Source organism: Castanea sativa, chromosome 9 (genome assembly GCF_040712315.1).
Source record: "Castanea sativa cultivar Marrone di Chiusa Pesio chromosome 9, ASM4071231v1".
Taxonomy (NCBI): Eukaryota; Viridiplantae; Streptophyta; class Magnoliopsida; order Fagales; family Fagaceae; genus Castanea; species Castanea sativa.
In genome coordinates, this window is record NC_134021.1 from 25,210,552 (window position 1) to 25,238,013 (window position 27,462).

General features: G+C 37.4%; 1 protein-coding gene and 1 non-coding gene across 9 annotated transcripts; one reads left to right on the forward strand and one right to left on the reverse strand.

Annotated features, from left to right (window-relative positions):
• Positions 1-361: 361 nt before the first annotated feature.
• On the reverse strand, positions 362-23,760 carry LOC142611370 (DNA polymerase delta small subunit). 8 transcript variants are annotated; one of them, XR_012840025.1, is made up of 17 exons: positions 23,640-23,760; positions 23,334-23,463; positions 22,498-22,604; positions 22,256-22,382; positions 18,826-18,933; positions 15,840-15,955; positions 15,637-15,720; positions 12,982-13,050; positions 12,825-12,896; positions 12,658-12,749; positions 12,401-12,528; positions 12,062-12,163; positions 11,864-11,931; positions 4,836-4,902; positions 4,478-4,505; positions 4,238-4,317; positions 362-600 (listed from the first exon to the last, which is right to left on the reverse strand). XR_012840025.1 is itself a non-coding variant. In XM_075783483.1 (15 exons), the coding sequence occupies exons 1-14, from the start codon at positions 23,703-23,705 to the stop codon at positions 4,843-4,845; spliced, it is 1,329 nt and encodes a 442-aa protein (XP_075639598.1). In that variant the 5' UTR covers positions 23,706-23,760; the 3' UTR covers positions 362-600; positions 4,836-4,842. The 8 variants fall into 8 exon arrangements, 1 of the variants encoding a protein (XP_075639598.1); XR_012840020.1 differs by having other exon boundaries at positions 4,463-4,505; XR_012840021.1 differs by having other exon boundaries at positions 4,238-4,348; positions 4,463-4,505.
• A 70-nt stretch (positions 23,761-23,830) lies between these two features.
• On the forward strand, positions 23,831-23,903 carry TRNAA-UGC (transfer RNA alanine (anticodon UGC)). The gene has a single exon. It is a non-coding gene; the product is annotated as a tRNA-Ala (tRNA).
• Positions 23,904-27,462: the final 3,559 nt, after the last annotated feature.

The following is a 27,462-nucleotide window of genomic DNA, read 5'->3' on the forward strand; positions in this document are numbered from 1 at the left end:
ATTCACAGAAAATATTCGCAGATGGAGGAGAATCAACAGAAATTTAAGAGTCCCCTACTTTATTTATTTATGGTCTAGAAGGGGGAAAACTTCTTTAATCATGAAATATCATATCAGTCATCTAATCACGTTAAGTATTAAATATGTGATAGGAAAAAATGGAAAATTCTTAGGTAGTCCCAGAGTATAATGAAATGGTGCTCCCTCCTCTCACATTCATGGTGGACCCCATCATGAATTTAATGAGCGGACCCCATCATGAATTTAATGAGCGGACCCCACCATGAATGTGAGAAAAGAGAGCACCATTTTCCGTGCTCCGGGAGTACCTAAGAATTATTCAGAAAAAATACCCACAGCCTAAATTAAAAGGCAGAATTTATGAATATATAATTTCCAATATCATCAATATTGGCCGGCAAAAAGCAAAAAAGCATCATTGTATCCTACGTTACATGTTACAACAATGGTACATTAAAGGAAATTCTACAATAATACTTTACTGATGATATAACTCAAATAAAATTAGGAGAGGGGAAGAAAATTCTGTTCAGGCTTGAACTTCAGAGATCCATCTCGTTGATTTTCTCTGCCAGGATTCTACAAACAAGGTTGCAATCAGACCTTTACTTGTCATAACCAGTGAGGTATTGACAAAAGAGTGTACACAACTTGCAAAACATTTTCAGATCTGCAGATTATTTCTTTCCATGGAAATATGTCAACAAATTAAAGTTCTTTTGTTCTTTCGCTGAGGAAATTCAAAGGAGTTTATTGAAAGACGAAACGCCAAAATAGAAGCCAAGATGTTTTTATTCTAGGCTCAAAGAACCACATGTTTAAATTTCAAGATGCCAGAAGATTCACATGGGCTACCATGACAGATTTACGAAAGAAAAAACATGGCCATATTCCTTAGACTTCATTACATACTCAATTCAAAGGAATTGTTTGGATCCATATTGTTCTCTAGAAATGTCTAATAGGAATATGGAAAAAGTAAAATAAAAAAATATATGTATGTGTGTGTATGTATATATAAATTTGTAAAAGGAAGAAAAAAGTAAGGTAAATTTTGTCCTACGTGAATCAACAATTAACATAATTAATGTACATGCTCCTCAAATAGGATTGGAAGAATCTATTAAGCAAAAATTTTGGGAGGAAAAATGTTAGTCAAATAGATTTTATTTTTTTACTTGAAAAGGATATAGTAGATGTTGTAAAGATTGTAAGCTGATACTAGGATGCAGCGTAACCACTCAACAAATGGTGGTAATAGATATTGGTATTACAAGATGGTGAAGAAGAGGTATTAAAGAAAGAAACCCAAAGACTAGGTGGTGGGGTTTGAAGGGGGGAAAAAGGGTGTGTTTAAAATAAAATGATCAAAGAAGGCAAGTGGAATTTATTAGATGTTGATCGGATGTTGAATGAAATGGCTAATTGTATTTAAAAAGTGACTAAATGACATACTTAGAGAATCTAAAGGATGTGGGCGACCAACTAAGGAGACTTGATGGTGGAATAAAGTGGTACAAGCAGCAATTAGATTAAAGAGAGAGCTATAGAAGCTACAAAGATGTAGACACGAAGTTGCTTTTAAAAATTAGGCTAAAATGTAAAACTAACCTTCTAACTTTTTCAAATTTCATTCCAGTCTTCTAATTTTACTTTTGTTCATTTCAATCCTCTAAGTTTTAGATTTATTCAATTAAAGCCTTTCTGTTAAATTTTTTTGAAAAAAAAATTTGGAAAATATTTTTCAATCATTAATTGAATTTTTTTTTTAATTTAAAAAATTTGAAGAAAAATTTATAAAATTGAAAAATTAATCACAACATATAACAAAAGTTGTTGGAAAAGCCTTAATTGAATAAACTTGAAAGTTAGAGGACTGAAATGAACAAAAACAAACTTAGAGAACTGAAATGAAATTTGAAGAAAGTTAGAGGGTCAGTTTTGCATTTTACTCTAAAAATTATATAGTAGCAAAGATGGAAGCAAAAAAGGTTGTCTAAGAAACAAAATGTATGGCTTATGATAAATTTTATTTTATTTTTGATAGGTAAGGCTTATGATAAATTATATAGCAAGTTGGGGACCAAGGAGGGGAGGGCAAAAAGGATATTTCCAAACTTGCTAAGACAAGGGAAAGGAAAACAAGTAAATAAGAGCATATTAAACTTTAAAGAGAGATGGACAAGTTATTTTTATAAACTTTTTAATGGAAATCATATAAAAGATTGGAGTGTGTAACCCAATAGATGATAGAAACTGCAAATTTGTTTGAAGAATTAGGATGACTGAGGTAAATGACGCATTAAAGAAGATGAAAATGGGAAAAGCTATGGGGCTGAATGAAATCCCCATTGAAGTTTGGAAGTTCTTGGTTGAAGTGGGTGGCCTTTTCGATAAGATCTTAAGTGTTAACAAAATACCTAGTGAGTCGGGGAGAAGTACTTTAATACCTTTAATACCAATAACAAAAGTTGTTGGAAAAGCCTTAATTGAATAAACTTGAAAGTTAGAGGACTGAAATGAACAAAAACAAACTTAGAGAACTGAAATGAAATTTGAAGAAAGTTAGAGGGTCAGTTTTGCATTTTACTCTAAAAATTATATAGTAGCAAAGATGGAAGCAAAAAAGGTTGTCTAAGAAACAAAATGTATGGCTTATGATAAATTTTATTTTATTTTTGATAGGTAAGGCTTATGATAAATTATATAGCAAGTTAGGGACCAAGGATATTTCCAAACATGCTAAGACAAGGGAAAGGAAAACAAGTAAATAAGAGCATATTAGACTTTAAAGAGAGATGGACAAGTTATTTTTATAACCTTTTTAATGGAAATCATATAAAAGATTGGAGTGTGTAACCCAATAGATGATAGAAACTGTAGATTTGTTTGAAGAATTAGGATGACTGAGGTAAATGACGCATTAAAGAGGATGAAAATGGGAAAAGCTATGGGGCTGAATGAAATCCCCATTGAAGTTTGGAAGTTCTTGGTTGAAGTGGGTGGCCTTTTCGATAAGATCTTAAGTGTTAACAAAATACCTAGTGAGTCGGGGAGAAGTACTTTAATACCTGTTAACATGAACAGTGGGGGATATTCAAAACTGTACATATTACCTTGGAATTAAACTTATGAGTCACATAATGAAACTTTGAAAGAGAATGATTGAACGTAAGTTAAGACATGAAATAACCATATCAGAGAATCAATTTGGTTTTATGCCATGACAATCTACTGTGAAGCTCTTTTCTTACTTAAACGTCTAATGGAAAATTAAAGAAAGGCCTATAAAGATCTTGGCTTTGACCTAGAAAAAGGATATGATAGTGTCCCTAAAGGCTATATGGTGGATTTTGGAAAAGAAAGTTCCTTTATCATATACTAAGTTGATTAAGGATATGTACGTTGTAACTAATATGAGAACAAGCAAATGCATTACAAGTGAGTTTCCTATCGCTATAGATTTGACTCACAGATTGGCATCAAGTCCATATCTCTTTGCACTAGTAATGGATGAGCTCATTAAATTGATTAAAAGGAAACTCCCTTGTTATATATTTTTTTGCAGATGATATCGTGATATTGTTTTAGTTGGTGAAACTATAAACGGAGTTAATGTCAAGTTAAATTTGAAGAGATGCTCTAGAATCTATAGGCTTTCTATCAAGTAGAACTAAAACAAAGCACATGAAATATAAATTTAATAAAAGTAGAAACAAAGCTGGAGGGGTGGTAAGTCTCAATGGTCAAGAGATACTCAATGGTAAATTGGAATTTTTTATAAAGACTACTATAAGACCAGTTACGATAAGTGGTACTAGATGTTGGGTTTTTAATATGCAACATATTCAAAAAAATGAGTACAATTGAAATGAGAATGTTTTTTTTTATAAGACAATTGAAATGAGAATGTTAAGATGGATATACATGAAAAAATAGGATTCGAAATGAGGACATTAGCTTAAAGATACAAGTGGCCCCTATTGATGAAAAGATAAGGGAAAGAGATGGTTTGGTCATGTTCAAAGGAGAGATATTAATGCTCCAATGAGAAACAGTGAATCGATTCAAAGTGACCGAATGAAAAAAGTAGAGGAAGACCAAAAATTACATTAGCAAAAATAGTAAAAAAGGATATGTCAATTGAGAAAGTAACAAAATATGACTTTGGTTGGTGGAAACCATATAAATCTATAACAAAGTACATGTGACCGACCTTGAATAACTGTTGAGGATCCATAGCCAACCCTATAATTCTGATTTCTGTGACTAAGACTTGATTGTTGTTGTTATCATCTTGTATGCATGCATGTATATATAATATAAACTAATCAGTTTTCACAAAGAAAACACCCCGATTAAGTTTTCTTTCTTCTTGAGTTTCTCATCAACAATAATATATATCCTTTGAAAACAAAAAATGAGACAAGCACAAACATACATGGGCATACAGTACATTTTATGCTTGTAGTATCTCCTCTCATCTGCAATGTTACAAGTCTCAACTAATTATAGTCAGCTACCTTCAGTTACATGTCAAACTACAAAAATTGATTAAAAAAAAAAAACTGCTTTATATAATCTTCATCATTAATTAAGTAGCCACAATGCTTCGATGCTCTTTATTAGGTTACTTGTGACATTTTCAATCAAACCATGATATTAAAAGAAACATGGTGACATGAAGGGTTGCAGTATCATGACTGAATCTCTTTCAATATTTATTCACTATTACTACAACATTATTCATAATTATGAGAATAAGCCGAAGTTAAACTTTATCTAGAGCTCTGAATACCAGCAGAATTTCTTACCATCATGTTATGAGCTGAATTCAGTCCCAAAACTGAGAGTATGGCATTCAAGATTTCTCAAGTTTAGCTGCAAAATGGGAAAAAATATTAATTTAAGCATGTATCCATGAATATTTTTCTGTAAGGATGTATGCACAATATTACCATATAAACTTCAAAGCAGAACTGTAAAAAGAAAAGAAAATCCTCAATTCCCAACTTTTTTTTTTATAACTACCATAGATTTATTGACATTTGACACACTAAGAATATTGATTAAACATGTTGTATTTTATGGAGAGTATGAAATCTATACTTTATAGTGTAACACATAATATGAAATCACATCAATTAATCAGTCATCTTCTTTAAGCAATTTTATTCGCGTAACATAGGCTCAGTCCAAGGACCATAGATGTGTGACAATTAGTTATTACACACCTAGCTCATAGTTTGAACTATTAGGAGGCTTCCATCTTTCAAAATGGATTTACTGTAGTGAAAATAAACCATTTACGCAAGATTAAGGAAGAGAGAAGAAATTTAGACACAGAATTTAGACAATTTGGCAATATGCCTACCTACGTCCACAAGCAATGACAGAGAAAATTCCACTAGAAAATAAGGAGATTACAATAGTAGAACACAAGCAATTTCACCCTAGATACACCCTTGGCTCTCTCTCATAAAGAATAAAGAACACCCTTTTGTATCTGATAAGTCTATTGTGCAGCTACTCTTTCTCACCTATTCGGCTCTCGATAATTAATCTTTATTAAAACTTTGAGTGGTTTGAATATGGGTTGCATCCGCAGTTTTTTTCTTGAATCCAAATTTTTTCAACTAGTGGTAGAGGAAGGGGGACGGTTTTTTTGGTTAAGGATTTTTGAGCAGAGCAGGTACTTCATGAAGTCGGTATTCATGGGTAAGAATGTGGCACAATGGCTGATGAAGAGTATAGAACAGATTGTTGTTGGGATCAGTCCGAAGATTTTTTATTCGTTAAGGGAAGGTGGTTTAGCTTACACCCTCCAATGGAGCTCCAATTCTTTTGGCATGTTCCTACTCTTGACTGAGTTTAAAGTTGGCGGATCTAGGTGGTCCATTTTTATTCTAGAAGGTAGAGCTAAGAATGGATGGAGGGTTTTTGGGTTAGAACTATGTGAATGGTGAGTCTGGCAGCTCGAAATTCATAGCTCAGCATAATAAGGATAAGTCAGGGGTTCAACCTTTTTAAAACCTTTGCCGATACGGTGCGTGGGCCTCAGGTTCAGATCAGGGGGCACGTATCAACCAAACTTGGTCAGTGCCCAAGATAAAATGAAATTGCAATTAGAGGATGATAAAAGGGAGAAGCAGAACCCATTTATTGAACAGAGGCCAGTGGGCATTTCAGGTCCGGCGAGTCTTGAAGGAAGAGAAGTGGGTTCCCAGTGCATTAATGAGGAGTTTGAATTTGGTGAGACAAAGACGGTAAAAAGAAAAAGGAGATCTCCGTTGAAAATCCATTCAAACTGGAATAAACATGCATATGGAAAAGAGCATGAAGCGAGGCATCCTGACTGGACAGGAGGAGGCTTGACCGTAGAGGTGGATGGGGAAGGTATTACTTATTAGGCGTGTAGTAGTATGGAACTCTAATAAAGGTGGACTGAGGAATTCTTTTTGGGTCAATAATAATAGTTAGAGGTGGGTCCTTCAAGTGGGTCACGGGGTTATCAAATTTCTGTGGTGAATAAAGGTGGTTCTAAATGGGTTACTAGGAGTCAGGAGCACTCACGGGTTCAAAACTTTTTTGTGGTGGGCTCAGTCCAAGAGTGTAACACTCAAGAGGGCCTACAAGTTTATCATCCAAAGCCCACAAGCCCAACTAGGATGGTAGTGGGTGAGAGCTCTTTCTCGAAACCTCTGAATCATGATACCCAAGCTTCAGCGATGTCCATCGCATCCCACGATCTTTTGGTTGCTCAGAATGGGTTATCGGGCTACACGAATTCTGCTGGTTCTTACGTCATGGAGTCACCAGCGTCTCCGGCGCCACTGGACAAGGCTGGCACCGAGTCCTCCTTTGATGGGTTTGTTGGGTTTCACGCCGAGGGCTCGCCGGCGATTCTAGAGAACACTAGGTAAGGCAGAAATAGAGGGTGACAAGGCTTCTAAAGGTGCCGTGGAGTCACCGGCGTCTCTGGCGCCACTAGAGAAGGCCAACACCGAGTCCTCCTTTGATGGGTTTGTTGGGTTTCACGCCGAGGGCTTGCCGGCGATTCTAGAGAAGGTGGGTTGCCTTCCAGAGACCTCAGCGGAGGCTGGGTTTCGTTGTTCTGAGGGGTTTCACACCGGTGAGCCTCTGTTCTCACTGGGTAAGGCAGAAATAGAGGGTGACAGGGCTTCTAAAGGTCTTGAGTTATCCAATTATATTCTGGATCCATTGAAAATTGGGTCTGAGGAGTTGGGTATTCAGGGTGGAGATGAAGGTGGTCGGGTTGTTTGTGCAAGAGATATTCAGGGAAAAGACACCTCCCACCTGGCTAACTAGTCAGTGTTGGCATTGACTAAGGTAAAAACAGTTTGTGTAGATGTGAGCTTGGGAGAAGTAGATAGCTTTTCCCCCCTGACGACTATTAATCCTCTGGGGTTGGTTGTGTCAACAGAAGTGAATGGTAAAACGGAGGTGTTGAGTTGTGAAAATACATTGAATGTTTCTAACTGGGTGAAACATAGAATTCCCAGTTTTAGTAAAATGATGGGGCTTTCTTTGGGCTGACATGAAAAGATGTGTATTATGTTATTACAAAGGCTTAAGACGGAGATTGAGGCAGAGGTAAGTCAACACAAGAAAGATGCTGCCTACCGAAAAACTGTCTCCAAGGATAAAGGGAAGAGGGAGTTGAGGAATTTGATTTCCTCGGTTAATTATGATGGAAGATAGTTTTCTTTCACTGCATTACTGAGGTTGTGGTAGGGAGTTTACAGTTTCAATGAAGTTGAAAATGGTGTCATGGAATGTTCGAGGATTGAATGATTTGCGGAAACGTTTGGTAGTTAGAAATTTATTACAGGGAATGGAATTGTGATGTAATTTGTCTTCAAGAAACTAAGCTTGCGGGCTTGGATAGTCAGTTGATTTGTAGCTTATGGAGTTGCCCCTTTGTAGATTGGGTAGCTTTGGATGCAAATCAAACAGTGGGTGGGGTTTTGTTGATGTGGGATAGGAGGTCTTTAGAAAAGATGGAGGTTATGATGGGTAAATTTTTTGTATCAATTCGGTGGCAAGGTACGGGGGATGGTTTTATTTGGGCTTGTTCTAGGGTTTATGGCCCGAATGATAATAATTTGAGGGGCCAGATGTGAGATGAGTTGATTGGAATTCAGCAACTATGGGAAGTTCCATGGTGTTACATAGGGGATTTTAACATTGTTCGCTTTCCTAGTGAACGGTTGGGTGGATCTCGCCTTACCCTAGCTATAGAGATGTTCTATGAGTTCATTGGGGAGCTTAATTTGATAAATTTACCGTTGGAAGGAGGGAGTTATACATGGTCTAGTGGCTCGGATCAGCCTTCGATGTCTAGGATAGACAGGGCCCTGATTTCTCATGACTGGGACGATCACTTTCCTTACCTCGTCCTATTTCAGACCACTTCCCCATTTTAGTGGAGGCAGGAGGGATATTAAGGGGGAAAAATCCATTTAGGTTCGAGAAAATGTGGCTAAAGTCGGTTGGGTTCAAAGATAGGGTCCACTCTTGGTGGAATCGATATACCTTCTCAGGTACTCCCAGTTTTGTACTTGCCAAGAAGCTGAAGGCTTTGAAGGAAGATATTATTCAGTGGAACCGTAGGGAGTTTGGAACTGTAGAGCAGTGAAAAAAAGAATTGTTGGAGGCTTTGAAATTATTGGATGCTAAGGAAGGGGAGTATGGCCTCTCCGAAGTGGAGATTGATGAGAAGGCTGTGTTGAGATCTCAAACACAGAACCTTCTCTCTTTGGAAGAAGTTTCGGGGAGACAGAAGTCACGGATGCTTTGCATTAAGTAAGGAGATAACAATACCAAATTCTTCCACAAGGTGGCCAATTCTCGGAGAAGGTATAATCATATTAATATGTTGGAGGTGAATGGGGTTACTTATGAAGGCGAATTTGAGATGGCAAACCAAGTTGTACAGTTTTATAAAAACTTGTACAGGAAGACTGAGGAGTGGAGGCCTTTTGTGGAAGGTCTGGAGGGGTTGGAGAGGGACTAGCTTGAACGGAGGTTTGAAAAGGAGGAGGATCTTCGAGTTGTCAAAGAGTTGAAAGGAGATAAAGCTCCAGGTCCTGATGGTTTCTCTATGGCTTTCTACCACCATTGTTGGGGAGTTGTGAAGAGGGATGTCTTAGCTGTGTTTGAAGAGTTTTATCAACATAGTAAGTTTGAAAAATCTTTCAATGCAACGTTCATAGACTTAATCCCTAAAAAGAAGGGTGCCTCCAATATTTGAGATTTTAGACCTATTAGTTTGGTGGGGAGTGTTTACAAGATTTTGGCTAAGGTTTTGGCAAACCGCCTGAAGGAGGTTTTGGATCAGTTGATATCTGAGTCTCAAAACAGTTTTGTGGGCAGCAGGCATTCTTGATTCAGTTCTTATTGCTAATGAGTGTGTTGATAACAGGGTGAAGAGTAAGACCTCAAGGGTTGTTTGCAAACTAGATATTGAGAAAGCCTATGATCATGTGAACTGGGAGGCTCTTCTAGATTTGTTGAAGAGAATGGGATTTGGGAGGAGGTGGTGCAGGTGGATCCGCACTTGCATATCTACAGTCCAATTCTGTCTTGTTTAATGGTCTCCAGCCGATTTTTTTGGGAGCTCAAGGGAATTGAGACAAGGGGACCCACTATCTCCCTTGTTGTTTCTGGTTATGATGGAAGTCTTCAGTAGGATGACGAAAAGAGCTAAAGGGGCTGGGTTGCTTCGAGGTTTTAAAGCTAATGGTAGTCAGGGTGGAAGGGTATGTGTCTCACATCTTTGCCTCTTTATCGGAAGCCAACCTAAACACATTTGGAAAAGTCAATAGAAGTGGAGACTCCCCACACCATTGATCTGTCCAAAACTTAACTCTATCTCCCACTCCTACCTCAAACCGAATATTTTTGCTAAATTCCACCCAACCCATTCGGATACTTCTCCACAGGCCACACCCGTGAACCCCTCTACCTAGCGTGGAAGTCCAAACCCCCCCCCCCCCTTCCCCCAATCTTCCCCAAACTTTAGAGCTACAACCCTTCTCCAAAGCCTTGTCTCCTCGATCCCAAACCGCCATAACCACTTCCTTAGTAAGACTTTATTAAAAGTAGTTAATTTCCTTACCCCTAACTCACCATATTCCAAAGGTGCACATACCTTATCCAATCCCACCAAATGTGTCTTGGAATCCCCACACAAAAAATTACATTGCAACCTCTCAATTTTATTGGCCACATGCGTAGGGATGGTAAAAAGAGATAAATAATAAGTAGGAAGACTAGATAGAGTGCTCTTAAGCAACGTTAGTCTTCCACCTTTAGACAAATACAACTTCTTCCAACCAGCCAACTTACGCTCAATTCTTTCCAATATAGGATTCCAAACAGTAGGGGACTTATAGGAAGCCTCTAATGGCATACCAAGATAGGTCATAAGCAAAGACCCAATCCGGCATCCCAAAATCTCTGCCAAAACATGGATATTTAGGGATAGAGGAACGGAGAAGCTGGGATGTTCATTTTACTCGAAGACCAAATGATTGGGAAACGGGTGATGTGGATGATTTTCTCCGCACCTTGGATTCAAATCTACCTCCCATTGTGAATAGAGATCGTCTGCACTGGAAGTTGACAAAGAACGGGGATTTTGTGGTTCGATCGTTTTACAATAAGTTAAGAAGCCCATTACCCATTATTTTTCCTTGGAAAGGTGTATGGAAGGTTAAGGCTTCTCGACATGTCTCCTTCTTTACGTGGACCGCTGTGTGGGATAAGATCCTTATAGGTGACAATTTGAGGGGTAGAGGGATGGTTTTTGTTGAACGGTGCATTATGTGCTGTTGTAATGGGAAGACGATAGATCATTTGTTACTTCATTGTGGTAAGGCTCATAGGTTGTGGAGTTTGGTGTTTAGATCTTTTGGGATTTCATGGGTCTTGCCAAGAACGGCTGCAGATACTCTCTTTGGTTGGTAGAATTGGCCTGGAAAACATTTGTCTAGCATTTGGAATTTAGCTCCTTTGTGTTTAATGTGGTGTCTTTGGAGGGAGCGAAATTGGAGGACGTTTGAGGACTTGGAAAGCTTGGATGACCAATTATTGGCTTCTTTCAGTGGCTCCCTTTTGACTGGTCTAGGGCTTGGGGAATCACCTCTAGTGACTCTCCCTATGTTCCTTAGCTCTCTCCTTTGTATTTAGTATCTTTCCCTTGCTTTTTTCTCTCTTCTTTATCTTCTCTATTTGTACTTTTCTCTCTGCCTTATGTTTTTCTGCATAAGGCAGTGTTTCTTGAATATATATCCTTATTACTTATAAAAAAAAAAAAAAAAGATAATTAATCTTTAGCAAGACCACAGATAAATAGATAGATATATATATATATATATATATATATATATATATTTATAGTAGAAAAAACCAACTTGGTGGCTACACTTCACCGAGTCCAAACTGGAATAGAATTCTTCTATTCCAAGCCAAATTACACGACATGCAAGAGGTGGAATCCTTAAGCCAATCCAAGGCATAGTCGGTTTTCCTTTGCTTATTGTAATTGGCAATATTGCTTGACTAATCAAGCCACTGACTCAACAGACATCAAGCACAAGTTCCATTTCTCTTTTCTTTTGACTGTTTTTACCTCAGATTATAGAAGGGATTGAAGGCATTGGTTGATTATGGGAGATGACATAAAAGCACATGCACCCTCATGAAAGTTTAACATGTTTAAAGCTTATTCTTTAGTGCTAATTCCTTGAAAGTTCATCAGCACCCCGATATGCTTAAAAGTTTATATTTAAAGCTTTTAACAAGTTTAAAAGCTCACCACAACAGCAACTCCTGTATCACAGAATTTAGGAATGCATATGAGTCTCACCAACTGCCCTTCTGACCCTGCACTCAAAAGTTATCATCATAGTCGTCATCTAATGAAATTTTTTTATTTCCCTGGGAGGGCTTAAAAAGTAACATGTTATTAAATACTGATGATTTAATTGAGATTTGCAAGTTAAGAAGAAAGTACCCTTTACTAAGTCAGTTTTGTATTTATCCTGATTACCAACAAAGTAAACATGAGGACAGCTATCAATGAAGAAAGGATCCCTGTCCACAAAAGGATAACACCCTGGAAGATAGTAACAACATGAATATTAATTTAACTACATAAACAGAAGAGAAACACAACTTCATGAAAAATTATATTTTTCAAATTTACTCATTGAACTCTCCCAATTTCTTCTATGAATAATTTTTCCAATATCAAATTAGTCAGCTACTAAGCCTCTAAGAAATTTTCAGAGCCAAGCAACAGAGTTAACAGAAGAAAAGAAATCAGATTGATGGTCAAGTATTATAGATATACCAAGAGTATTAGGTGTTGTCGGTGCCAAATGCCTCCACCTTAGTGTCCTTTCCATGAATTCAAGTTTATCCTTTGCCTCTGAATACTTCTCAAGATCATCTATGTTTTGTCCCGATGTTCCAAGAAGCCTTGAATCCAGAACACACATTGTCAAAGTCTTATTCTTTCCTTTTTATTTTTTTCTGTATGTGTTTTTTTTTGGGCGGGGGGGGGGGGGGTGGGGGGTGGGGGGGATAAATTCTGTGACCATCTTATACCTGATATTGTCAACCTCAAAACAATGAGGGTTAGTACAAGACCTAAAAGTGTTATAAGCTGAAGACCCAGGGAAAAGGCATCTATTCAATGGCTGAAAGGAAAAGACATTAGCAACAAATCAAATGATGAAGAAGATGATGATGTATATATGCTTTCAAGGACAAACCTGCTGAGGTAAGGAGAAGTTAGCTGGGTCATCAGATCCTGGCATGATATCTAAAGGCAAACTAGCAGCAACCTAGAAATAAGTAAGATATAAGCATCTTCATTCCCAATGAGGGGCAGAAAGGAGCTAAATTAGCACACAAAATAATGATATTAACCTGTGTCAAAAAGATATCTAGCTCTTTAATAGGCTCAGACAGCCTTGATTGATCCTTTGAAGCCAAGTTCTGCATATTTTGAATAAAATCACCATTAATGGAAATGCAGTAATGGACTATTGTCATGTGTATTAATGATTCTTGACTTATGATCATAAATTTCACTCTTGAAGATTTTAAGAAACAAAACTGAGAACTCCCAGACTTTCTGTTCTCTACTTTTTTTTTTTTTTAAAGGTAAGAAAAATTTGTCTTAAAAAGAAGCTGCTCCATCAAAGAGATGAAGTAAATGAAAGAAATATGTACAAGCAACAAAGGAAAACAAAACAACTTTTGTACTAGAAAAAAGTGAATCTAAAAACAATAGAATGGATTTCGAAGAAGTAAAACCCCACGCACGAGACCAATCAAAGAAAGTGGTCGCAAACAACTCTAAGAGCTTATCCCTAGAAAGCATCAAATCTTCAAATATGCGATTAGTTATCTCCCTCCAAATAATCCACATTACACAATGTGGTACCAAATTCCAAACATTTGAAGAATGCTTACCCAACCAATTCCTCCAACTGGCTAGCAAGTCAATAACCCTTTTAGGTAGTACCCAAGAAACACCAAAAGATCTAAGGGCAAAGCTCCTTAACCGAAAAACCTCACCACAGTGTAGAAGCAAATGGTCCACTCTCCCCATTACATTTACACAGGAAACACCAATCCATAATAGTGCAGCCCCTTTTCCTCAAATGGTCCATTGTGAGAGAACCCTCCCCCATGCAGTTGTCCAAACAAAAAATGACACATGACAAAAAATGACACATGACGTGGAGCCTTCACACCCAAATACTCTTCCAAGGAAAAGTAATAGAGTTTGTGATGCAGGAAGCAATGGGAAGACTGATTTATTATATTATATTTGATTTTATGTATCAAGAGCAGTTTTGTAATTTCATAATATTCTGGAATGTGTTGTGCTAACAGTTCATTAGATCTTCTTTTGGGCTTAATTTTAAGTTTGGTTATTTAGTTGGGCTTAGTAGTAAAAGCCTGAGTCCAATTCCAAGTCTTATTAGGGTTTTAAGAAATCCTAGTTCAACTAAGATTAGGTATTAGTCTTCTATTTAAAGAGTTGTAGTACTTACTATTGAAATGATTATTAATGAATGTTTAAAGAATTTAAGAGCTATGCTTTCTTTTATGTTTTGTGTGATACAACATTCTCTGAGGTGTGATGCCAAGGAACCCTAGGTGTGATTTCTAGAATTTATTTATTTTCTTTAATTTTACTATTCACAGTAACTGTTCACATCACTATTCACAGCAACCCAAATCTTGAATTTCACCTTTGATTTCATTGCTAAAACCCTATTAATCCTTGTCCCTATGGAAACCCTATAATCCCCATTATTTTCTACCCTATTCCCCACCAAAACCTAACTCTAATTCTTCAAAACCCAAGCTATACCAGATCTGCCCTTGGTGTTCTAAATCGGATTACCTTGTTCCCCCTTGTCCTACGTCAACTTGATCCCCTCAACGCATTATAAAAGGACTTTATATCAAAAACCCCCCTTCGACCCCAAACACCACCTCATCTTATCTCCACCCTCAATAGGAGGACTGCGACTCCAATGTATGAGTAAAGGCCCCCACCAACTCCATCTCCTATTCATTAAAACCGTGTCAGAACTGTATATTCTCTACTCTTATCAAAATAAGTTCTAAGAATTAGGAGCCACAATAATTTATAGCTTCAGATGTAAGACATACCTCTTGCAGGCTATAACTCAACTAAATCTCTTAAAAACACTAGCCCTTCCAATTGGCAATGAGGGGTTGAACATGTCGAAGTAGGGCCTTGGGAGGAGAGATCCTGCCCTAAACTAAGCAACAAACAGACTAATGGACAAGTGACAGACATACAAAGGCCATTAACCAGGGATGGACATGTCAAAGTAGGGCATTGGGAGGAGAGATCCTGTCCTAACCTTCAACAACTTTTAATGAACCAACAAACGGACTAATGGAGAGGGAAATAGAAAAAGGAGAAATCATGAGATCTCCCCTAAAATTTCTAAAACAATTCTCCAAGAAGATTTTTATTCTTGGTACAAACACTCATCTGCTATCCTGAAAATTATTATGCGATATGGGCATCTAATTTTTATTTTCCTCTAATGGATTCAAAAACTGAAGTATCTTCTATGCCCGCTCCATAAAATGGGCTCAGGAGATAATTTTAGCTTTACCAGACTTACAGTGAATTTTCACAATAATAGCACATTGAATGAAAGTTTTACAATGAGAGATAAAAAGTAAGTCTGTTCAGAACTTGCACAAAGGCTGATGATATAGCAGAGATCATGAGTTAGGTAATAGCTGCTTGAGAAACCCACAAAGAGGTCATTGTTTATTTTTCTCCCAAAAACAATGAAAATGATAAATAAAAGGAAATCACTTATGAGTTCAAGCACATATATTAGCACCTATTGTTTCTAACAATCAAAAGAAAAATAACATATTTATTAAAAGAAATCACAACAGAAATATATCGTTATAGAAAAGAATTATTTGATTGGTGTTATAGAATAGAATTGTAGAAAATGAAAATGTTGAATCTGCTTATCCACAGAAGAAACCAAAATGAAATAAATGTATTGCCTGTCCATTGAGAAGACCACGAGGAAATTCAACAGAATTCCCAGCAAGTACTACGTGAACTATTTCTGCTGCAATGCCTTGCTCCTGTTCATTTCATAGTTCTATAAATTAGCCATTTAGATTAGTTTGCACTTAAAAAGCAAGTAACTCAATCAACCAAAAAAATAAAGCAACGTAACAGACTGAAGGAAGACAAAATGAACCTTCTCATCTCCTAAATGTCCTGTTATATGATCAATAAGAAGCTGAAACTGGAGAGGATTAGAAGTGCTTCCCCCAACACTTAACCCTGATACAAAAACAACATGCTTGTCTTCTCCTGCAAATTTCAAATTTAATGAAATCAAGGCAAAGCTTATAGAAAAGATATGCCGACTCGCAGACATGATTGAAACAACTTCAGTTAGGACAAGGATAAAAGGGATATCCATGCATTTACTAGCCAAATTTTTTTTGATAAGTACCGAAAATTTTATTAAAAAATGAAGAACAGCCAACCCGAGTACATTGGGAATGTACTATGGGGGCATAAATCAATAACCAAGATTACAACGATCAAGTAAAACAGGAAGGGAATAACAAGAAAAATGAGAAAAAACCACACTCCAATCAAGGAGAGTGTGTAGGAAAAAAGACTTAATCTCTACTATAGAGCGTTCACAGCCCTCAAAGCATCTCTCATTCCTTTCACGCCAAATACACCATAACAAGCAATGAGGCACAATTCTCCACAACTCTATATTTCTATGTCTTCCAAACTTACCCTGCCAAGACTCAAACAACTCAATAACCTTCTGAGGCATAACCCAATGAATTCCAAATAAGCAAAACACCAACGACCACAACTCACAAGCAATGGGGCAATGAAGAAGAAGATGATCCACTGACTCCCCACAATTCTTACACATATAGCACCAATCCAGAACTAGCACACGTCGTTTGCGAAGATTATCTGTTGTTAAAATCTTACCTAAAGAAGCAGACCATGAAAAGAAAGCTACCCTTGGAGGAACCTTCGATTTCCAAATCAACTTCCAAGGGAAGGATAAGATGGTAGGAGGGTAGAAAGAAAGATAGAATCCTCTAACCTCAAAACCTCTACCCCTTGCTGGCTTCCAACACAACTGATCCGGACCCAAACCTCGTACCGTCGAAGAGTAGACCATATCCATAAACCGATCAAAGGATTCTTGTTCCCAATCCTGTGGAGGACGACGAAATTTAGCATCCCAATGAATCCTCCCACCAGACCAACACATAACCTCCGCTACTGAAGAATCCTTTATTCTACTAATACAATAGAGCTCTGGAAAAGCCTCTTGGAAAGTACGATCTTCACACCATACATGCTTCCAAAACTTCACTCGAGTACCATCCCCCACATCATACAGAAGAAGTTTAGAAAAAAGTGTCCAAGCACTCCTAATATGTCTCCACAAACTAACACCATAAGCACTGGTCACCTTTTTCGTGCACCAACCACCCCAATCATTCCCATATTTCACTTCAATAACCTTCCTCCATAGAGCATCGGTCTCCATGCCATACCTCCATAACCATTTTCCTAACAAGACAGCATTAAAACTCCTCAATCGTCTAATACCTAACCCTCCAACCTGCAACGGCTTACAAACCTGAGCCCAATTGACCAAGTGTAATTTAGAGTCACCATTAATACCACTCCACAAAAAATCTCGATGTAACTTCTCCATACGATTTGCCACCTTCCCAGGTAGAGGCAGAAGGGAAAGGAAGTATGTAGGTAAGGAGGAAAGAGTACTTTTAATAAGAGTTACCTTACCCCCCTTAGATAGATACAACCTCTTCCACCCTGCTAACCTCCTTTCCATCTTCTCCAAAATAGGATTCCAAATTGACAACTCCTTAAATTTAGCTCCTAACGGTAGCCCCAAATATCTCAATGGAAGAGAGGATAGCCTACAACCCAGCATCCCCACCAACACATCCATATTGTAGACCTCCCCTATAGGAACCAACTCAGATTTCCCCAAATTAATCCTTAAGCCTGAGACCTCCTCAAATCTAGCTAGGATTGCTCTCAAACAAGCTATATGCAAAGAATCAGCGTCACAAAAAATAAGAGTATCATCAGCAAACAAAAGATGAGACACCATCACCGAGTTGCCAGCCGTATTACCTACAGAAAAGCCTGAGAACTGACTAGAAGTAACAGCCACATCCAACAAACAACTCAACCCCTCCATAACAATGTCAAATAGCAACGGAGACAAGGGGTCCCCTTGCCGAATCCCCTTAGAACTACCAAAAAAATCAGAAGGACTACCATTGATCAAAATGGAGAATTTAACAGTAGAGATGCAACACATTATTCACTTTCTCCATTTCTTTGAAAACCCACAGCGCTGAAGCATATATATTAAAAAACCCCAGCTCACATGGTCATATGCCTTCTCCACATCCAACTTACACAACACTCCTGGAACACCTGACTTCAATCTACTATCAATGCATTCTGAAGCAATCAAAAAAAGAGTCCAATATCTGTCTACCTTTCACAAATTACTAGCCAAATTGAGTCAGGTATAACAGAGTTCCAACCATATATACTCCTGCAAAAATATCCTTCACAATTCCCAAGTTATTAATAACAGATAGAAAAAGATAAGTCAAGCAACATATTTAGACTCGTACTAAAAGAGACTATTTTTACATTGATATGAATAAGGAGCAAAAAAACCAACTTACACTTCCAAGTAGAAACTTACACATATTGAAGTTAAATTCAAAATGGACTAAAAATATCAGTTAAAATGATGGAATTTAACTTCCACGAGATGTTTTCTTGCCACATACATATTCAGAACTTCATCTGTTAATGTGAGTGTGAACTTATTTCCTACTGAGATAATTTAATTGATAACCAATACTATCATTTTTAAATGTAGGAGTTTGATTTTATATTCAATATTCATTCATTGTTGGTCTCAATTTGATTTTCTAACTGGAGTTTTTTATATAATGAACAATTAACATATATTAATTCCTGTTTCTATAATTTGACATTCGATACATATTGCAGAATAGTTCCATGATTTGTTAGAAGATATTATTCCAAAAATTACATGAATGCATTTGACTAACAAAAAAGTCACTCATACAGGAAATTTACTGTAAGGTGGAAAACTTAAGAAGGAGACCAGATCATACTTGGTTTAAGGGGATGCTCTATCTGGGGTGGTAGGCCGGCTTCTAGGACATCTTGGACCAAGAAATCTCCAGCATCAGTTTCCTTTCCAAGCAAAGCAACAACAACACCTATCACATGCAGTAAGTTAATACAAATAAACATGCTTTATAAAAAAATAAAAAATAAATAAACATGCTTTAAACAGATAATTATTCAAAATCTTTTGGTCCTACAAGTTCCATTTCTTAGGGGCAACAAGAGACAAGACAGACTAACTGCAGCCCAAATTTTACACAAACTTCAGAATATAAGAATAGCTGAGTAGATCACTCACTACTCATTCCAAACATAAATAAGTAAAGAGGTGAAAATAACATTAAGAAGTTGATATGCATTAAATGTGGGTTGATCATAACCATCCAATGAATTGTACTCCTAAACCAATTATTATGATGATTTAAAAGAAAAATTCAATAAAACCGGCATCCATCAGGCTAGCAATAAGAAGCATTTTTAGGAGTAAGGAAGTTCAAATTCATAGGTTTTTTTTTTTTTATAAGTAAAAAGAGAATATTATTAATAAAAGAAAAGCACGAACAATACAATGAGTTCGTGGTAGTGAACGAAGGAAAAAGGAACAAAAAGACGAAAATAGCCCCTAATCTATTTTAATAGATGAAAGAAAATCTATAAGGGTAGAACAATCCGAGAAACCCCAACAACGAGACCAATCAAAGAGGGTCCGTTGGCAAAGCTCTAATAATTGAACCACAGTTTTTCCCTCGTCCTCAAAAGACCATCGATTTCATTCGGTCCAAATGGTCCACAATAAACAGCCTGGAACCAAATTCCAAATATCAGAACTATGCTTTCCAAGCCAATTATACCAACAAAATAATAAGTCCACAATTGAACCTGGCATGACTCAATTGATCCCAAACAGCTGGAGCATATACATCCACAAAGAATGAGCTATCGGACAAAAAAGTAACAAGTGATCCACAAATTTCGCATTACAACAGCACATACAACAACGATTCACCAAAGAGCGACCACGAAGCATAAGGTTATCCAAGGTAAGAATCTGACCATGAGCTGTTGTCCACGTGAAAAAAGCCACCCTTTTAGGAACCTTAGCTTTCCAAATGCCCTTCCAAGGGAAAGTGAAAGAAGCTGCATTTCGAATCTTATGATAAAAAGACCGAATATCAAACTTCCCACTTCCATTAAGATCCCAACAAAGCCTATCACACCCTCCACCCCTAGGAATTCGGGTTTGGATGACATGAAGTAGGAAGTAGGAAGCCGCTAACTCCCAATCATTGAATTCCCTATAAAATCTTAAACTCCACACTCTATCATTATCACTCACTAGAGGGCTTAACACTCCAGAAATACAAGCCTCCTTATTGGCTGAGCACAAAAATAACTGAGGATAAAGAATTTTAAGAGGAACATCCTCAGTCCACTTATCATGCCAAAACAGAATATGAGAACCATCCCCCACCACAAAGGAGAAATGCTTAGCAAAAGTATCCCACCCTTCACTAATACTCCGCCATAACCCACAAACCATGAGCCCTTCTACTAGCTCTAGTGCACCAACCCCCTTTTCCCTCCCCATATTTCATGGCTATGACCCTTCGCCACAGATGAGTGGTTTCATGGCCATACCTCCAAAGCCATTTCCCAAGGAGAGCCTGATTAAAAGACGCTAAATTCCAAATTCCCAACCCACCCAACTCGCGCGGTAGGCAAACCTTTTCCCAAACCACCAAAGGATATTTGAAACACTTTAACTGATGAACCCCACAAGAAGTTCCTCTGAATGCGTTCCAATCTTGTAGCCACAGGTTTAGGGATAGTAAAAAGGGAAAGGTAATAAGTCGGAAGGCTTGAAAGGGTACTTTTCAGCAAAGTGAGTCTACCACCCTTTGACAAATAGAGCCGCTTCCAACCTGAAAGCTTCTTTTCCATCCTCTCAAAGATCGGATTCCATATAGAGGTTGATTTATACAAGGTTCCCAATGGCATACCCAAGTAAAGCATAGGCAAACTAGCCACCCTGCATTGAAGAATATTAGCCAAAGTCTAAATATTACTCACCTCCCCAACAAGAACAATTTCACTTTTCCCCACATTCACCTTCAAACCAGTAAAAGCTTGAAAACAAGTCAAAACCAGCTTAATAGAAAGAATCTGCTCTCTAGAGGCATCACAGAAAAGAATGGTATCATCAGCAAATAAAAGGTGAGAAATACAGATATCAGTAGAAATACTAGGACCTGCATGAAAACCCTGAATGAAACCTCCTTCCTCAGTTTTCTTCTGGATACGACTTAAAACCTCCATGATCAAAAGAAAGAGAAGGGGAGACAAAGGATCACCTTGTCTAAGACCTCTAGAGCTACCAAAGAAACCAACAGGAGATTCATTAACCAAAACTGAGAAGCGAACGATAGTGACACAAGTCTTGAGCCAACTCCTCCATCTACCCCCAAAGCCCATCCTCTCCAACAGATAAAACAAAGTGTCCCAATTCACATGATCACTCAATGTCTAACTTACACACCACCCCTGGAGTACGACATTTCAGTCTATTGTCTAAGCATTCATTAGCAATAAGCACTGAATCCAAAATCTATCTGCCACCAACAAAAGAATTCTGTGACTCCGAAATAAGTTTATCCAGCACCCGCCTCAATCTATTTGCCAAAACCTTAGACAAAAGCTTATACACACTGCCCACTAAGCTGATAGGCCTAAAATCTTTGATGTTCAATGCATTATTTTTCTTGGTAATCAAAGATAGGAAAGAAGCATTCAAAGACCGTTTAAACTCTGAGCTTCTATGGAAATGATCAAAAAAGGCCATGACGTCTTTTTCCACTACACTCCAGCATTTTTGAAAAAATGCCATAGTGAAACCATTAGGACCTGGGGCTTTATCACCTTCCATCTCTTGGAGGACCTTTACCACTTCCTCCTTAGAAAAATCCCTCTCTAAATCAAGCTGCTCATCCTCCTCAATACTAGCAAACTCTAATCCATCCATAGATGGGCGCCAAGTGTCTGACTTAGTGTACAAACTCTGATAAAAATGGACCACCTTAGCCCACACCTCTTCCTCATCCTCATAGAGAACACCATCCACCTCTATGCCTCGAATATGATTAGTTCTTCTATGGGAGTTAGCTACACGATGGACCAAAGCTCTAGAAAATGGACCCACATAAATTGACTTTACCTGAAAATGGACCAGAGCTCTAGAAAACCAACCCTACTACAACTACCGATGATATAAACCACACACGAATAAGCTTGAGCAATTCATTTTCATACAAAAATTGAGGTTTTCTCCCCAATAGCTTAAAACAAACTAGCGACCTACCATCAGATCCTGACATGAATTTTCTCATGTTAGTATATTATATTTTTCATTATACAAACCTGTTACGTATATAGATGGTAAGAGGACACTCCCACTAAGCTTTACTCTTCCACTGTCGTCTTCTAAGACTAGCTTATCATCTGGATGCATAAAATTATGAGGCTTGACAAGCGGAGTCACAGATCTCTGTAGATTGCAATTAAAAGCTTTTATTTTTAAAACTTCATTCTCAACCATTAAAACCAAAATAGGGAAAAAAATATGGAAGAAAATATAACACATTCATTGACAACTAAAATACCTCCTTGGAGTATTCATCAAGAATGCAAGGTTTGAGTTTCATGTGCTTGTACAGAGTTCCGACAATGATGCATTCCCTGTCTTTTTCCAATTCCAAAATTGTGCAAACTGCAACCCAGCAAAACCCAATACATATCTATATTAGTCCAAAGAACTGTATCTTTCCTAATTAGTAACTTGTCAAAACCTAACAAGCAATAGGTTCTGAATTCACTAAATGACTACGTGATAAAAACTGAAATGACTAAGCTAAATTTAAGCCCTGACCATGTGCCCCCACAGAATGAACAAGAAACCTTCAAGCTAAATTCTCAACCAATAAAATATAGCTACCGTGAGCCAAGGAAACCCTACAAGCAAAAAGTGGGTGACAAAATATCTCCAAAATCCTCACCACGTCTGTGCTGAAAACACCAAAGACCTCTGCATGTGTATCCTCAATGAGTTGGGAGGAAAAAAAAAATTTATTATAAATATTTTTTTTTTAAATCCTTTGATTTTATATATTTTCTGTTAATTAATTATCATATCACCACCATATCGTGTCCTAATTTTTCAAGAATCGCCGTGTTGCCATGTTCCATGTCATGTCATGTCCTTACTTCCTAGGTCAAAATCCTGAATTTCATAATACCCCAAAAACTTTTTTTTTTTTTTAAATCACAAAGATTAAGAAGACAAATGACAAACTCAAATGTAAACCCAAAATCAAAGTGAAAATTAACATAATTAAACTGAAATTTAAAAAAAAAAAAAAAAAAAACCCAGAAAAGCAAAATGGGCAAAAGGGTAAAAAGAAACGAACTTGGATTAAACAAAAAAAAAGAAGAAGATTACCAGGCAAATGGGGTTTCCAATTGGGGGCTAGGGAATAGAGGAGGGTTCGCATCAAGTGGAGACGAGCGAAGTAAATTTGACTGTACTGCTGTCCCCTGTATGTCTCTTTGTGAATCTCAAAAGGATCATCCTGCAATCAACAATGTCAGCCTCATCATCACATAAATTATTTACAAGTTTTTTGAAAAAAAAAAAAAAAAAAAGTTACCCCATGGTTTCTCGGGAAAGTGACAAGTGTTGAGAAAATAAAGAAGAAGTGGAAATTAGTGAGTAAGAGAATAGTAAAAGGGAAAGAGGGATAGTTACCAGGGAGCTATAGGTAGCTTGTTTTCTCTGGAGAATGTTCTGTGAGTCGATTTCCATGGCTTCCATGGCGGGAAAAACAGCAAGTGGTACTGAATGAAAGAGCTGTAGGGTTTAAAGTAGGGAAGCAGAGTGTGATATTGTTTTACGTACAAACTATATTTAAAAAAGGGAGAAGAAGATAAAATTTACATGGGGATGTAGCTCACATGGTAGAGCGCTCGCTTTGCATGCGAGAGGTACGGGGTTCGATACCCCGCATCTCCATTTTCCTTCTTTTTTGTTTTGTATGGCAAGTGACAACTGCAATAATCGTTACTGGGATAACACGTGTCTACGTGTTGTTATGCAATAATTTCACAACTGGCATCCAATTGGTTTTTTGACCCATCCGTCATTAAAAGGGGGCGAAAATTTTGTCCCTTATTTTGGTCTCTATTTTTTTATTTTACTATTTTTAGTCTTTAACGCTTTATTTGTTTCGAAGTAAAATATTTACAAATGTAAAATACTTTACAAGTAAAAAATTTTACCATAAAATATTTTCAGTAAAATATTTTCAAGTGTTTGGATGGTCCTAAACACTTGAAAACACTTAAAAATCCAAGTACAAATCAGCCACCACCGACCACCACTTGATGCAAGCATAGACCAACACCGGATGTAAGCACAAACCACCACCAACGGTACCAAATCCATATTCCAGATTAGGAAGAAGGATAAAGAAAAAAAGCCATGATTGTTGTTGCCACCAAAACCCAACGCTTCAAATCACCACAATAGCCACCCACACCATCATAACAATGAGAAGAAGAAAAAAAATCCAAGATCAATGATAAACCCATCCAATCGGCCACCATCGACACTAGAATCCACCCCCAACGCACTACCATTGAACCGCTGAACCATTGATCACCCAACACCGTACCCAGCCACCAAACTCAAAACTAAACCCAGCAACGCCATACCCAACCACCAAAACCCAACATCGGAACCCACCTAACAAACTCCAAACTTAACTAAACCCAGCAATGCCATACCCAGCCACCAAAGCCCAACACTGGAACCCACCGAACAAACTCAAAACTCAAAATTAAACTCAGTAACGCCATACGTAGCCACCAAAACCCACAACCAAACCCACTACCGACGACCCACCTATCCAAATTTGAGAGATGCGGCCTGAAAGAAATGGACTACCAGAGAGATTAACGCTGACCGCCTCACCACTCACTAGTAGGAGTCCCAATGGACTGCCAGAGAGAAAAGAAGAGAGAGGACGGAGAACTTGAGAGTAAGAAGGGATAGTAGTCATAGGAGAGAGAGAGAGAGAGCAAAATTTGAGAGGGATTGAGGACTGAGGAAGTTGAAGAATCGGGTAAGAGGGAGGAGAGCAAATGTAAAATATTTTACCAAAAATTTAAGTGTAAAATATTTTATACAAATTTGCCTAAGTTAATTTAATTGACTGAAAATATTTTAGTTTTGACTAAATATTTTACTACAAAACAAACACCGTAAAATGGGAAAATATTTTCCTAAAAATATTTTACATCGAAACAAACAGAGTGTAAAATGAAAAACAAAAATTGTCTACCGATGGAGTGCATTGTTAGCACAATAAATGCTAACATAGCCATTAAAATAATAATAAACAAATTTATTTGACATTTTTAAAATGCCACATCATCCACGCCAGCATACAAATTAAAAATATTAATTTATCAATTTTAACTAAATAAAAAAAATTAAAATCCAAAAATCACATGAATTGAGATATAAGATTAGAACAACAAGAACACAAACCCAAAAAATTCAAAACCCAATATTGAGATCTAGGTGGACTTTAGAATCGTTTAAAGAACTCAAATGTAAGAAAAAAAAAAGAAAAAAAAAAAAGAGAGGCAAAACTACGTTATTGGTCCTTGAAATTTACCTTATAAGTGCAATTGGCATTTCAAATTTTAAGTGAGTGTTGTTGGTCCCTCAAGTTTTAAAAATAAGCGACATTAGTCCTTCTATTAACTTCTGTTAATAGAATAGTGACTTGGCATTTTTCTTAATAATGTGGCAATTTTTTTAATGAAAAAAATTACAAAATTTATTTTACACACAAGAAACCCATGAACATGAAATTTTGTGCCTAATCAAACCTAATGATTAGGTTTGGCTAATGACAAACCCAATGCTACGGCATAGAAGTTCAGGAGAACCAATGGCGAACTGGGTTTGATTGGCTAAATTAAACAAACAAACCAATGCTTGTTTCTTCAAGAGCTTAATTATCTAGTCAAAGTTCTCACCTGAAGCCTGATTCACTAACTCCACGAGGTTGTTGGTGAGCTGCCAAGTCATTGTCTTCGATTCAGTGGATATCTTATTTGAATCATGTAGACTGATTTGTTTAAGGACAATGTGGGAGAGCAATTCTAATTTTAAAATTTTGATTCGTCATTTTTTCTTGATTAGTTTGTTTTGATTTCTTTGTAAAAAGCCCATATTTATATTTAGAGCTGAGCATCTAAGCCGCCGCCTTGTAGGGCGTCACTGCCACTACCACCGCTCTTTGGCTCATCCTAGTTCCTTTCTATTTATTTATTTGTTCTTGCAAACATACTTCACCTTTCAATATTTATATATTTAAAGCTGAATACTATAGTGGTGAAGGTCAATATGAACCCACCCGTGTTCCTTCTTCTAAATTTCTAATTTCTTGATTTGTTGTTTATTTAAAATAAAAAAAATATTTTGGGGTTAATGGGTTTTTGACGTGTAAAATAAAGTTTGCAATTTTTTATTAAAAAAATGTTTTATCATTAAAAAAAAGGCTAGTTCACTATTCTGTTAGTGCCACGTAAGCAATATTATTAATGGTACTTAATAGAAGGACTAATACAATTCTAAATTTAAGGGACTAATTGCAACATACATTTGCATAGATGACATTATCTCATGGACTCTCCTCTCCGTAGGAGCTCTCTCTCTTGCTTGACGAGTAGCTTCTCTCCCTTAGATTAATCTAAGGGCTTGCCTTTTCTTTTTTTGTCCTTTTCCCTCACTCGATCATGGCAAACGGTGTGATAAACAATCTAGAGAATATGACGTTGATAGCCGAAGAAGAAGTGATCACAGTTCCAAATGAGGGTCATAAAGACGAGATAGAGAGTTGTAGTCTGAGCTTGATAGGGAAATTTCTCACTTGTAAACCCTTTAAAAAGCGAGCAGCATTGAATACTTTGAGAAAGGCATGGGGTTTAGACACAAGAATTCAGATTTTGGAGGTGGGATCAAGTATGTTCCAATTCAAATTTCAAACCGATTTTGAATTAGATAGGGTGTTGAGGGGGGGTCCATGGACTTTTGACAACCAGGCGCTTATGTTGCGTAAGTGGTAGAAAGGAATGACGACAAGCAATGTAAAGTTTGATTCACTGTCTTTATGGGTCCAGATTTGGGGAGCACCCTTCGACATGTTCTCCCCTAAGGTGGCAATGGAAGTGGGAAGCAGGATGGGGGTTATGGAGGAGGTCGAAAAAAGGCCAAAACAGGAGGCTCAAAGTCTCTTCATGCAAGTCAAAGTCTCTTTTCCAGTATCTAAACCAATCCGAAGAGGAAGTTATATTGTAGGATTAGATGGGGGGCGGACGTGGGTCTTGTTCAAGTACGAGAGGCTCCCCATGCTCTGCCACTATTGTGGCTTACTAGGACATGACATCTTCACTATACAGGTCATTATGCGGCATCGAAGAACAGAAAGGAGGTAGTGTGTCAATATGGTGACTGGCTGAAGGCTATGGGTATTCGTTATGGGTCGCCATCCAAGAAA